This window comes from Athalia rosae, unplaced genomic scaffold, assembly GCF_917208135.1.
Source record: "Athalia rosae unplaced genomic scaffold, iyAthRosa1.1, whole genome shotgun sequence".
NCBI classification, from domain to species: domain Eukaryota; kingdom Metazoa; phylum Arthropoda; class Insecta; order Hymenoptera; family Athaliidae; genus Athalia; species Athalia rosae.
In genome coordinates, this window is record NW_026019231.1 from 12277 (window position 1) to 25909 (window position 13633).

Below are 13633 nucleotides of genomic sequence, written 5' to 3' on the forward strand. Positions count from 1 at the left end.
TTGATTTAGGGACTATAATTGTAGTAATTGCAATGAAAAGGGACATTTAAAGCAGGTATGCAGAAATCAAGGACCGAATAAAAATCAGCAGCAAATACAGCTCATGCAGAGCGATGACCAATCAAGGGGCAACGACCCAACAGCTGACGAAGCCAAGTCATCGTGGAACGAAGGAGGTGAAGTTTCTGCGAACAAGAGCGTCTTCTTTATATGTATAAGCGCCCATGCGAAAGATTTCGTAGGTAAGCAGGTAATTAGCGATACAGATACAAAAGGTAATCCAATGTTTGAAAGTGTAGAAGTTAACGGAATAATTATAAAAATAGAAATTGATACTGGTACTTATCTGACAATGATTTCAGAAAAATACTATATGAGATATTCTAGAAATTTGGAACTTGTAGGAACCGGAAGACAATCAAAGATGTATGATGATAGTATTTCAAAATTGATAGGCAAATTGAGTGATTTAACCGTACATTTTCGAAACAGAACTGAAGTATTAGAATTTTTCGTAGTACCAGGTGTTGAATCATTGTTGGTGGTGTTGTGATCTCCTTTTTTTTGAGGGAGCACTACCTTCCGTTGGGTTGGGATCCGTTGACTGGTAAAGGATTTAAATTCAAGATCTAAGAATGGTTATACTTTATTTGTGAACCGATGAAATTAAAGTGAAGTTGCTGGTTCGAAGAGAGAATTGAGAGTGAGTCGAAAGTGGCTGTTCCGAGGTGATAAAACCAATATGGCAACTGAATTTACTGTGAATTTTAGCCGGTAAATACTTCGGCGAATGAAACCTGAAGACTAAACATCCTGCCGCAATCAGCCATATTCAATATCACTCTGTGGCGACATAAGATAAAGAAATAATAAGCAAATAGAATAGGTGGGATTATAACACCTCCCCCTTTAGAATGAATATAATAGCGAAGCGAACATATTCATCGGTTAATATTATTATGGTTACTCCAGATGAGGATTACAATAATTTCCTCACCGGCCATATTTAGTGATATACACATATAACAGTGTATACAAAGATATTAGATATAATTTTCGTTTATAAAAATGGTTACGCTCTAAGATCTCGGTCATCACGACATCTCAATCTAAGTGATATAATTTCAGTTTGTTTGCATGTAAAATTTTCAATTTGCCTTTAATCTTCAACTCAAAATTTAATTCATTTATCTGTTTGGTAATTAGATAAGGTCCATGAAATTTCGGATCTAACGGTCCTGCGGTCTCGTTGGCTGCCAAAACTAGATCCCCTGGTTTGAAGGTTTGGGGTCTTATTACCTGATCATAATTTAATTTTGATTTCTCTTTAGAACTGATGATGTTTTCTTTCGCGATTTTCTGGCTATCGCTTAATTTTTCAGAAAGTCGTCGAGCGTAATCTTTATATGTTTCTTCCTCTGGGTCGTGCGCTACTCTGCAAGGAATTCTAGCTATCTGTCCATATATGAGTTCATAAGGTGAGATTTTGGTTATTGTATGCGGTGTTGTGTTGTAAGCGAGAATATACATAGGTAGAGATTCGTTCCAATTATCGATAGCTGACATACATCTTAAATAGTCCTTGAGGGTACCATGACTCCGTTCAAAAGCACCGTTAGTCTGCGGATGGTATGCGGTGCAGTTTAATTTTTTGATTTTCAGTATTTTCGTAACTTGAGTGAAAAGCTCGCTCATGAAGTTAGTACCTTGGTCAGTCAGAATAGATTGTGGAACTCCGTAATTGGAAATGAAATTTCGAATAAAAGCCTCGGCTGTGTGTTCAGCTGTAGCCGCTCTTAAAGGATAGGCTTGCGAGAATTCAGTGAGGTCATCCTGTAAAGTGAGTATGTAACTATGTCCGGATTTAGTAGTAGGAAGTGGTCCCACTATGTCTAAGAAAACCTTCTCAAATGGCTTACTACTGCTTGTCGTAATTTTCATGGGCATTTTGGTCTTTCGTCGATCGGTTTTAGATTTTTGACAGGTTATACAATTTCGCACGTAGTTCTTCACGTCATGTTTCATCGAATCCCAATGATACCTTTCTTTGATTCGATTTATAGTTCGGCTTACACCTTGGTGTCCACCTGAAGGACTGTTGTGGTATTCTTTGATAATATCTTGAGTTTGATGTGGTGTCAGATTTGTTTTAAGGTTTGTGCAAATTGAACTTTTAATACCAGATCCTTGAAATACGTATCGCAGCATAGTACGAATCTTATGCCAAGCTAGACGATCAAGTACGCAAGCTATTCTTGGCATAGAAACGGATTTAATGGAATCTTATTCTAATATTTTCCTGAAATTTATCAAACTAATGTAAATATCCTCATAGGTTGGCTTATCCCAATAATTTTGCTTAGTCATTAGGTAATATATATTACGGTCTGACAGTTGTAGTTTCGCGGTCGAATAAAAATCGAATTGGTCTTTGAGTTGCTCGACATAACCGTATCTAGTTTTGAATTCTAGAGCTATCCCTTTATTCATTTCGAAGTCTGTAGAGACAGTGTGTGCATAATTGTCATTTCGATTAAAAAGGTCATCATGAACCTCTACGATGTTTGGATTTTGTATTATCGTTGTTTTTACAATGTTCAAATAGTCTGGGTACCTTGGAAAGGAATGTTCTGAATTTGTCACGTAAACCTGGCTTATGTCTGCGTGTGGTTCTATAGGGTTTCTACTCAATGCATCTGCATTTTGGTTCTTCTTTCCTGGTTTATAATGAATTTTGTACTCGTATTCCGAGAGTTTAATTTGCCATCGAACCAATTTACTATTTGGATTTTCGGCGTTGAAAAGCCAAGTCAAAGGTCTATGGTCTGTGAATATTTTGAATTTTCTACCGAAAAGGTAGGGTCTGAAGTGCTGTACGGCCCATACTATTGCAAGAAGTTCGCGCTCGATCGTCGAGTAGTTTATTTCAGCTGTGTTCAAGGTTCGTGACGCGTACGCTATGGGTCTATCGTTGCCTGGTGCGCCTTGCGATAAGATTGCACCTACAGCTGTGCTGCTGGCGTCTGTAGGTAGATTAAAAGTCTGTGCATAATCTGGGTATATCAGGATAGAATCAGATACTAATGCATTTTTCAATTCTTCAAACGATTTCTGTTGCAGAGATGTCCACTCGAATGGTTTATCCTTTCGTAATAATTCTGTCATTGGTTTTGCAATTAATAAGAAATTATTGATAAACCGTCGGTAGTAACCTACTAATCCAAGGAAAGATTTTATATTGGTTGGAGTTTTTGGCGTAGGGAATTCTTTAACCGCCTTGATTTTACTTGGGTCAGGTTTTATCCCGTCCTCAGATGATGAGATGTCCTAAATAAGTTACTTCCTTCCGAAGGAATTCACACTTATCCGGCTGTGGTCGTAAATTATATTTTCTTAATTTTCGTAATATAGCTTCAAATTTTTCATTATGGTTTTGGAGTGAGTTTGCATAAATTATAATGTCATCCAAATATACCAAACATTTCAATCCTTGTAAGCCTGACAGAACGGTATTAGTTAACCTTTGGAAAGTGGAAGGCGCATTTTTTAATCCGAAGGGCATGCGGATATATTCAAAGTGTCCGCTAGAAGTTGAAAAAGCGGTTTTCCTAGTGTCAGAAGGATCCATTGGTATTTGATGAAAGCCACTGGCCATATCAAGTACGGTAAAGTATTTTGAGTTGCCCAGCTGATCGAGAATGTCAACTATGTTCGGAAGAGGATAGGAGTCACCGATCGTCTTTTCGTTTAATATACGGTAATCCACCACTATTCTCCATTTCCTTTTTCCCGATGCATCCAACTTTTTAGGTACTATCCAAATAGGCGAATTCCAAGGTGATTCGGAATCCCTAATTATCCCCTTTTCCAAAAGATCTGTCATTTGTCTGTCTACTTCCGTTTTATGAATTTCCGGATATCTGTATTGTCTAATATGGACAGGCGTTTCGTCCGTAAGTTTCATTTTGTGAGAACACGCGTTGGTTCCTGGTAAGATATCTCCTTCTAAGTAGAAAAGGTCATTAAATTTGGTACAACATTCCAATATACTTTCCTTCTCTTCCGGGTTGAGATGATATAATCTCAAGGCATTTTTCAATTTGTCTATTCTATTAGCCGAATGATTTTCATTAATGACATTAATCGTTTGCGTGTCACTCGCAGTATTATCGCATATTTCGAAGGCTCGTTGAGGATCGATTTCAACGATACAGTCCTTTTCAGTAAAATTGATTAGACTCGTAATTGCCGTCACATTCGGTAGAATTTTCACGAAGCTTTCACCAATAAAGATTCCCGGTCTTATTTCTGTTTTTCCTAATCTGCCATCGGACATTGACATTTCACTGACAACAGGGATGTCAACTGAAATTTCGGTTCTGGTGGGAATCAATAACTTCCTGTGCTGAATCAATTTGTACCTACGACTGCCCAAAAGTAATTCTGATTTTTCTGTACCTCGATGTTTGTAATTTATTGCAGCGTTATTGAATTTTGTTAGGAGGTAATTTCCAATGAGGCCATCTTGAGCAAAGCCTAACGTATCATCTACAACATGAAATTTAATTGGTCTTATTTCCTCTCCGCAATTAAAAGTAAGTTCGATTGTTCCAATTGTGAACGCTTGTGAATCACTAGCTAATCCCTTTAGTTTAATTTTTTCATCAAGATTTATATCAGATTGTTGCGAGATGAATTTTTTTTTTATAAGACATGGGTAAGCTCCAGTGTCTACCATAAACAAATTTTGAGATTGGTTCAACTCGGGTACGGAAAGAATTACATTGTTAGGTGATCCTAAAAGGCTGATCTTATGCTCTATCATTTCTAATCCTTCGTTGTTTGGGTTGAGCGGGTTTCTCCTACCATGGACCTCGTTCCGCTCACTAACGCTGTCCGATTTACAAAATTTGGTTGTTGATTGGCATTATTTGGAGTAGGCTTAGAGGCTAGCATGGCTCTTCTTTTGAAGCAATTAGCTTGCACGTGTCCTGGCTTTTTGCAAAAGAAACATGCTAATCTGTTACTGTCTACTGGATAAACTCGATGACATTCATCGCAAGTAATTTCTTCTGTAATGCAGCACTCGTTTATTAGTTCTGAACAATTTTGAGAGCAGTAATTTATTTCTTGAGAATCAGGTTCGAATGGTTCTTCATATTCATCGCATTCGTCATTTGTACATGCATTGATAGCCTCTGGTTTTTGGTTTTTTCCTAATTTGAAACAATTTTTCATTGAATGTCCTGTCTTATCACAGTGTTGACAAGTAATTTTACTTCTATCCAAAGTAACTGATTTAGAAAATTGGCTTATTCGATCTTCAGTTATCTTCAGTCTTTCTTCGTATGAAGCTATTTGGTATGCTTTTATCAAATCTTTGGGGTTCCTTATCCTTAACATATCGCGCATTTTTTCATTCAAACCGGCTATAAAACAATCTTTAGCTTTCGCAGTGATCAGATTATGGTAGAATTCTTTATCTGACTTAGTTTTAGCAGGGCCTGATTCTATAGGTTTTATGCATAAACGTTCGATTCTCTGGTAAAAAGAATCGATTGATTTTCCAGCACGTTGCCTGCAAATGCTTAGCTCTAGTTCCCATTGCCTATTTGTACCCTTTTCCTCGTATATTGTCAATATTTCATTTTTGAGGACTTAGTAGTCCTCTATAACTCTACCCTGAATTCTCCTATACGCATTACCAGTGATCTTGCTGTATACGTGCTCATAGAGCTCCTCCTTCTTGGAGTCTGGACATCGTTTAAAGGCGCGGTCACATTTATCAATGAATTCACGAATGGCGACGCCTTGCAATCCATTAAACGTTGGAAGAAGTTTAGCAAGATCGTTCGCGATGGGTGCTATTTTCTAAAATTCTAGTTAAAGCTACTGATCCAAAGTTAATTGAATAACGTCTGTTGATCTAAATTATTCAACGAGACTTACAGTACGAGTGAAATGACCATAATCATAATGCAATTGTTCCGTTGTGTTCGTCCAGTTGACTTCAGCACATCCGTATGGTATCCGTCGGCGAAATGTCGGGGATCTGTCACCGAAATTTTCCTCTTGCGCTTATGTCTTGACGATCTTGAGGTTTCTTCAGCGCCTCTTCATGTAGGGCACGTATCTTCTGTGCTTGGGGCACAGTTATTGCAAAAGTTGTGACACAAATAATTTTGTGGATAATGCACAACTGTGGGGTCTTTTTTTTTTTTTTTTTTTTTTATTTGAGTAGGTTCGTTCGAAATTTTACACTTCTTCAACCTATCAATCTTCCAATCTTTCAATTTTTCACTCTTTCAATCTTCCACCTCGGTGAATTTTAAGACACTATAGGTTTCACGGGTTTTGTTAACGTTGATATCTACAACAGTGAAATTCAATTCACTGATTCTTGCGGGTTTTGATGACGTTGATTTCTACAACGGTGAAATTCAATTCACTGATTCTTGCGGGTTTTGATGACGTTGATTTCTACAACGGTGAAATTCAATTCACTGATTCTTGCGGGTTTTGATGACGTTGATTTCTACAACGGTGAAATTCAATTCACTGATTCTTGCGGGTTTTGATGACGTTGATTTCTACAACGGTGAAATTCAATTCACTGATTCTTGCGGGTTTTGATGACGTTGATTTCTACAACGGTGAAATTCAATTCACTGATTCTTGCGGGTTTTGATGACGTTGATTTCTACAACGGTGAAATTCAATTCACTGATTCTTGCGGGTTTTGATGACGTTGATTTCTACAACGGTGAAATTCAATTCACTGATTCTTGCGGGTTTTGATGACGTTGATTTCTACAACGGTGAAATTCAATTCACTGATTCTTGCGGGTTTTGATGACGTTGATTTCTACAACGGTGAAATTCAATTCACTGATTCTTGCGGGTTTTGATGACGTTGATTTCTACAACGGTGAAATTCAATTCACTGATTCTTGCGGGTTTTGATGACGTTGATTTCTACAACGGTGAAATTCAATTCACTGATTCTTGCGGGTTTTGATGACGTTGATTTCTACAACGGTGAAATTCAATTCACTGATTCTTGCGGGTTTTGATGACGTTGATTTCTACAACGGTGAAATTCAATTCACTGATTCTTGCGGGTTTTGATGACGTTGATTTCTACAACGGTGAAATTCAATTCACTGATTCTTGCGGGTTTTGATGACGTTGATTTCTACAACGGTGAAATTCAATTCACTGATTCTTGCGGGTTTTGATGACGTTGATTTCTACAACGGTGAAATTCAATTCACTGATTCTTGCGGGTTTTGATGACGTTGATTTCTACAACGGTGAAATTCAATTCACTGATTCTTGCGGGTTTTGATGACGTTGATTTCTACAACGGTGAAATTCAATTCACTGATTCTTGCGGGTTTTGATGACGTTGATTTCTACAACGGTGAAATTCAATTCACTGATTCTTGCGGGTTTTGATGACGTTGATTTCTACAACGGACTCGTTTTCACTTCAAACACTTTTCGCTATTTCACCTTTTTCACTTAATTCAGCAGTCTTTCGATCTCCAGTCAATTCCGACGCTGCCACCAATTTTGTTGTGATCTCCTTTTTTTTGAGGGAGCACTACCTTCCGTTGGGTTGGGATCCGTTGACTGGTAAAGGATTTGAATTCAAGATCTGAGAATGGTTATACTTTATTTGTGAACCGATGAAATTGAAGTGAAGTTGCTGGTTCGAAGAGAGAATTGAGAGTGAGTCGGAAGTGGCTGTTCCGAGGTGATAAAACCAATATGGCAACTGAATTTACTGTGAATTTTAGCCGGTAAATACTTCGGCGAATGAAACCTGAAGACTAAACATCCTGCCGCAATCAGCCATATTCAATATCACTCTGTGGCGACATAAGATAAAAGAATAATAAGCAAATAGAATAGGTGGGATTATAACAGTGGGAAGGCAGTAGTAAGCAGCTTTTAGATTATGGCCTTTAGAGTTTGCCGATGATTATAGTGAAAATGAAGTTAACCTAATGAGTATCGAAAATGTGGGTGGTCGATTGAAAAGTAAATACGAAGAATTGTTTAGTAATTCACCAGAAATGTATAACCAAAGTACGACAAAATTCCAATCAAAAAAAGATGCACGACCGGTTACATTGGGATGAACCGCATGCCTCAAGACCATTGATAGAAGAAGAGATGAAAAGATAAGTTGATTTGGATCATTTAATACCAGTTAACATGAGCGAATGGGCCACATCTATTGTTCCGGTATTCATGAGTAATGGAAATATTCAAATTTGTGGAGATTTTGAAATGACATTGGACCCGAATATGATCATGATATTTCGACAGAACTTCAAGGCAAAGATACTTTTTCCGAATTGGACTCAACGCATACCTACATGAAATTTTCCGTGGACGAAGAATATTGAAAACTATGATTAAATAACGCATTCCACTATTTCCATCTTCTCTGTCATTTTCGATTGTATGAACCATTTTCTTCAGTTTCACGATTCCCACTGATTTTACTTTTTTGGTCAGATTCGCAGTTCTCATTGTTTTTGTGATTTTCGTCGATTGATTCATTTCTGTCAATTTGACGATTCTTGGAGTTCCTATAATTTCCGGCAATTTCACATTTTCCGGTGGTCTTGCAATCCCCATCGTTACCGTGATTTTGCTGAGTTTCACAATTTCCATCAATCGCGCGATTTTTGGTAATTGCCTGATTTGCATCGTGTTCGTCATTCCTGTTGGTTTCATCATGTTTGTCGATGTCGAGAATCGGTCAATTCCGCGATTTTTATGGTCGCCGTCATTTCCGTTGATTTCCCTATTTTTAACTCTCATGTCATTCCCATTTGATTAACCGTTTTCGTCGATTTCCCGATTTCCACCTATTTCACTATTTCCGTCAATTTGACGGTTGTGATTGTTTTTGTGATTATCATCGATTTCATGATCTTTGTGATTGCCGGAAATCTATCAAATTCCGCGATTATCAAGGTCTTCGTCATCTGCCTTCATTTCACTTTTTCTATCTTTCCTGTCATTTTCAATTATATGAACCATTTCTGTCAGTTTAACGATCCCCACCAATTTTACATTACCCGTCGAATTCGCAGTTCTCATTGTTTCTGTCATTTCCGTCGATTTCATTATTTCTGTGAATTTCACGATTTTTGAAGTTTCCGTAATTTCTGGCTTCTCCACAATCTCCGTTTTTTTGCGATCTCCGTCGTCATCGTAATTTTGCTTGGATTCACAACTTTTAATCACCTCACGATTGTTGGTAATTACCTGATTTCCATCGTGTTCGTCATTCGTGTCGATTTCATCATCTCCGTCGATGCCAGAAATTCATTAATTCCGCGATTTTCATGGTCTCCGTTTTTCTGGTTATTTCGCTATTTTCATTTTTTTTCGTCATTCTCATTCAATGTACCATTTCTGTCAGTTCCACGATCCCTACCAATTTCACTATTCTCGTCAAATTGGCAGTTTTCATTGTTTTCGTAATTTTTGTCGATTTCATCATCCTTGTCAATTTGACGACTTCTCTCGTTTCCGTAGTTTCCGGCTATTTTACAATTTCCGTCAATTTCGCGATCCCTATCGATATCGTAATTCTGCTTGAATTCACAATTTTCATCAATCTCACGATTTTTGGTAATTGCCTGATTTTCATCGTATTTGTCATTTTTGTCGATTTGATCATCTTTGTTGATGCCAAGAATCCATCAATCCCGCGATTTCCATAGTCGCCGTCATTTCCGTCTATCTCCCTATTTTCATCTTTCATGTCGTTTTCATTCAATTGACCGTTTCCGTAAGTTTTCCGATCTTCACTCAATTCACTATCTTTGTCGATTTTGCTGTCGTGATTGTTTTTGTCATTTTCATCGATTTCATGATCTTTGTTGATGCCAAAAATCCATCAAATTTCGCGATCATCAAGGTCTCCGTCATCTCCGTTTATTATACTGTTCTCATCTTTTTTTTTATTCCTAATTATGTGAAGCATTTTCGTCAGATTTACTATCTCCACCAATTTAACTTTTTTCGTCGAATCCGCAATTCTCATTCTTTCTGTAATTTTTTTTCGATTTTATCATTTCTATCAATTTCACGATTTTTGTAGTTCCCGTAATTTTTGACAATTTCAGAATTTCCGTGAATTTTGCAATTTTCATCGTTATCGTCATTTTGCTTAGTTTCACAATTTCCATCAATCTCACAATTTTTGGTAATTGCCTGATTTGTATCGTGCTCGTCATTCTCTTCGATTTCATCATCTTTGTTCGTGCCAAGAATTCATCAATTCCGCGATTTTCATAGTCTCCGTCATTTCCGTTTATTTCACCTTCTCCATCTTTTTTGTCATTACCATTCATTGAACCGTTTCCGTCAGTTTCACGATCTTCACAAATTTGACTTTTTCCGTCAAATTTGCAGTTCTCATTGTTTTTGTAATTTTCGTTGATTTCATCATGTCTGTCATTCGAACGATTTCTATATTTTCCGTTATTTTCGGCTATTCTACAATTTTCGTTCATACTGCGATCCCTATTGATATTAATATTTAGCTACGTTTCACAATTTTCATCAATCTTACGATTCTTAGTAATTTTGCGATTTTCATCGTGTTCGTCATTCTCGTCGATTCCATTATTTTTGTCGATGCTGAGAATTCATCAATTCCGTGACCTCCATGGCCTCCGTCATTTTCGCTGATTCCACTATTCTTATTTTTTTTGTCATTCTTTTTCATTGAACCGTTTCCGTCAGTCTCACGATCTCCACCAATTCTACTTTTCTTCTCGAATTCGCAGTTCTCATTGTTTCTGTAATTTTTTTCGATTTCATCATTTCTGTCAATTTGACGATTTTTGTAGTTACCGTAATTTCCGGCTATTCCAGAATCTTTGTTAATTTCGCGATCTTCATCGTTATCGTGAGTTTGCTGAGTTTTTTAATTTCTTTCAATCTCACGATTTTTGGTAATGGCCTGATTTCCATCGTGTTCGTCATCCTTGTCGAGTTCATCATTCTCGTCGATGCCGAGAATTCATCAATTTCGCGATTTTCATGGTCTCCGTCATTTCCGGTTATTTCACTATTTCCTTTTTCCGTGTCATTTTTATTTATTGAACTGTTTCCGTCAGTTTCACGATCTCTACCAATTTTACTTCTTCCGTCAAATTCGCTCTGGTCATCACAGGCGATCTCCCACGACGTATGACAAATAGGATGCAAAAAGCACTCGACCTCGTACAAGATTGGTGCACATTGCAGTCGCTCAGGATCAACCCGGGCAAGACCGAGATGGTACTGTTCACGAGGAAACGACGTTTCGACCTAGGACCGATCAGGATCTTCGGAGCGGAACTGACTCGTTCCACGGAGGTACGTTAATTAGGGGTGACCCTGGATAGCAAACTGACATGAAAGGCTCACGTCCTGAAACAGGCCCAGAAGGCCACAGCTACATTCTGGGCCTGCGAAAGGATGATAGGCAAGACATGGGGGCTGAGGCCGAGAACGGTGAAGTGGATTCACACGGCAATCTTACTTCCACAGATCATATACACTGCCGTGATATGGTGACCTACTACAGGCGGAGCCAACAACCGTAAGGCTCTAGAAAGGGCCTACAGACTAGTGACCTTAGGGATAACGAGTGCCATGAAAACCACCCCTACACTCGCCATGGGGGCTCTCCTTAACTCGACGCCTCCACACATAGCAGTGGAGACGGAAGCATGGAGGGCGGCCCTTCGACTCAGATTCTTTGGGTTATGGCGAGGCTCGGGCAGGGGGCACACGTCTATACACCGACTGATGAAGGAGTTGGTGGGACTCCCCCCCAGGGGGAGGTGACAGATGCCCCAATCTCTACCAATTTGAAAGGCCCTACGAGGTACAGATCAAAGAAGACATATCCTGGGAGGAGAATAAACTTGCGCTCCTTTACACAAAATGGCTCGTCTGGTTCACAGACGGGTCAGAGAAAAGAGGAGGAGCGGGAACTGGAATCTGGTCCAGAGGACCCAGGCTAAGCATGTCGCTGGCACCAGGGAACACCGCTACAGTATTTCAGGCAGAGGTGTTCGCTATACTCTCCTGCGTCAGGAAAATCCTGACGCTGGGATACAGGGGCAAGCACATCTACATCTGCAGTGACAGCAGAGCAGCGCTTAGATCGATCGACGCATGCGTGGTGAGATCTAAGCTCGTGCAGGAATGCACAGCTCTGCTAAGGCAACTAGCGCAATCAAACCGCGTGAAACTGCTCTGGGTGCCGGCGCACAAAGACATCGAGGTTAACATCGAAGAAGACCGACTAGCTAAGAGGGGAGCTTCACGACATGGCCCAGACAGGGGCTGCCAAATCGGGGTCCCTACGGAACATATAAAAAAACTAGCAAAGATGTAAGATACAGCCTGACTATAGGTACCGGCAGAGTACACCTTATAGATATGATAAGAGTGACCAGTCGTTGACGGACGGTCAGCTCGTTACCATGTGTGATTAAAATAAATTAGATTCGACTATTCCAACGGACTCCGATTAGTTTCAATTATTGACCCCCAAAACCTGTTAGAAACCCTTACAATATTTCAGAAGTGGGATAAGAATAAATTAATGAACGAAATGGAACATTATAGTGATTATTAGAAGGTGATTTGAGACTATTCGGTTGAAACTATCAATTAGTGAAAATGGATCCAAACACGTTAACGGTGCAAAAATTGAAGGCAGAATTGAGGAAACGTGCATTGCCCACAAATGGATCGAAGGCGGAAACAATCGCGAGACTTGATGCAATTGATGTGACTCGAGCTTGGGTTAGCATATGTGCCAGTGATGAGATTGAGGAAGTTAGTGGGAATATTAGGATTGAGGGAGCTCAAGGAGGCGATTTAGAAAATGAAGATCCCTTGTTTCGTTTCCGAAATTTTGAAATGGAACTGTTACGAAGGGAGAACGAATTGTTGAGACGGGAACTGGAGTTAGCTCAGCGTGAAAATCAGTTGGTTCGCCAACAAGATGTACCTGTTCAAAATCAAAACAATCATCGGAAAGAAAATATTAATGCAATGTTAGAATTAATCGGACATTTCGATGGTACCAGCGGAACGTTTCAGCATTGGGAACAGCAATTGAGACTATTGTGTATAACATATCAGCTAGACGACGATCGTGCAAAATTACTCCTTAGCAATAAGTTGAAAGGGAAAGCCAAGGACTGGTTCCAAACTGAAACAACAATAAACATGAGTTTAAATCAAATTCTAGAAGGATTGAAACGCATGTATGACCACCGCCCAACACGAGTTGCCCTTCGTAAGAAATTTGAGTGCCGGAAATGGAAATCGATAGAAACATTCGCTGATTATTTTCATTCCAAGGTCCTACTGGCGAAGGAGGTACCGATAGACGAGGATGAAATTATCGATTATATTGTTGACGGTATACCAAACCCCCAATTACAGGATCTGGCACGTATGAAGGAATTTCAAAACAAAGAGGACATGATTAGAGTGTTCGAAAAGATTAAATTGAGAGACGTTAATAAGTCACAAGTGAAAACAACAAGTGAATCGCGTGGCACGGTTCGATACGGTGTGAAGTCAAACGCTA

At 39.0% G+C, this 13633-nt stretch overlaps 1 protein-coding gene across 1 annotated transcript; it reads right to left on the reverse strand.

The window, feature by feature from the left end:
- Positions 1 to 4827: 4827 nt before the first annotated feature.
- On the reverse strand, positions 4828 to 10382 carry LOC125502187 (probable ATP-dependent helicase PF08_0048). The gene is made up of 5 exons (XM_048659981.1): positions 10352 to 10382; positions 10227 to 10283; positions 9719 to 9903; positions 9434 to 9617; positions 4828 to 5510 (listed from the first exon to the last, which is right to left on the reverse strand). Exons 1-5 carry the CDS (start codon positions 10380 to 10382, stop codon positions 4828 to 4830), a joined length of 1140 nt encoding a protein of 379 aa, XP_048515938.1.
- Positions 10383 to 13633: the final 3251 nt, after the last annotated feature.

What these genes read in the sequence shown, in the direction of transcription:
- LOC125502187 (XM_048659981.1), bottom strand. Translation starts at nt 10,382, where the DNA reads ATGAATGGTAATGACAAAAAAGATGGAGAAG. An exon ending in TGACAAAAAAGATGGAGAAG is followed by an intron (nt 10,284 to 10,351) that starts GTGAAATAAACG and finishes GCACGAACAAAG; the next exon opens with ATGATGAAATCGAAGAGAAT. An exon ending in TCAGGCAATTACCAAAAATT is followed by an intron (nt 9,904 to 10,226) that starts GTGAGATTGATG and finishes GCATCAACAAAG; the next exon opens with ATCATGAAATCGATGAAAAT.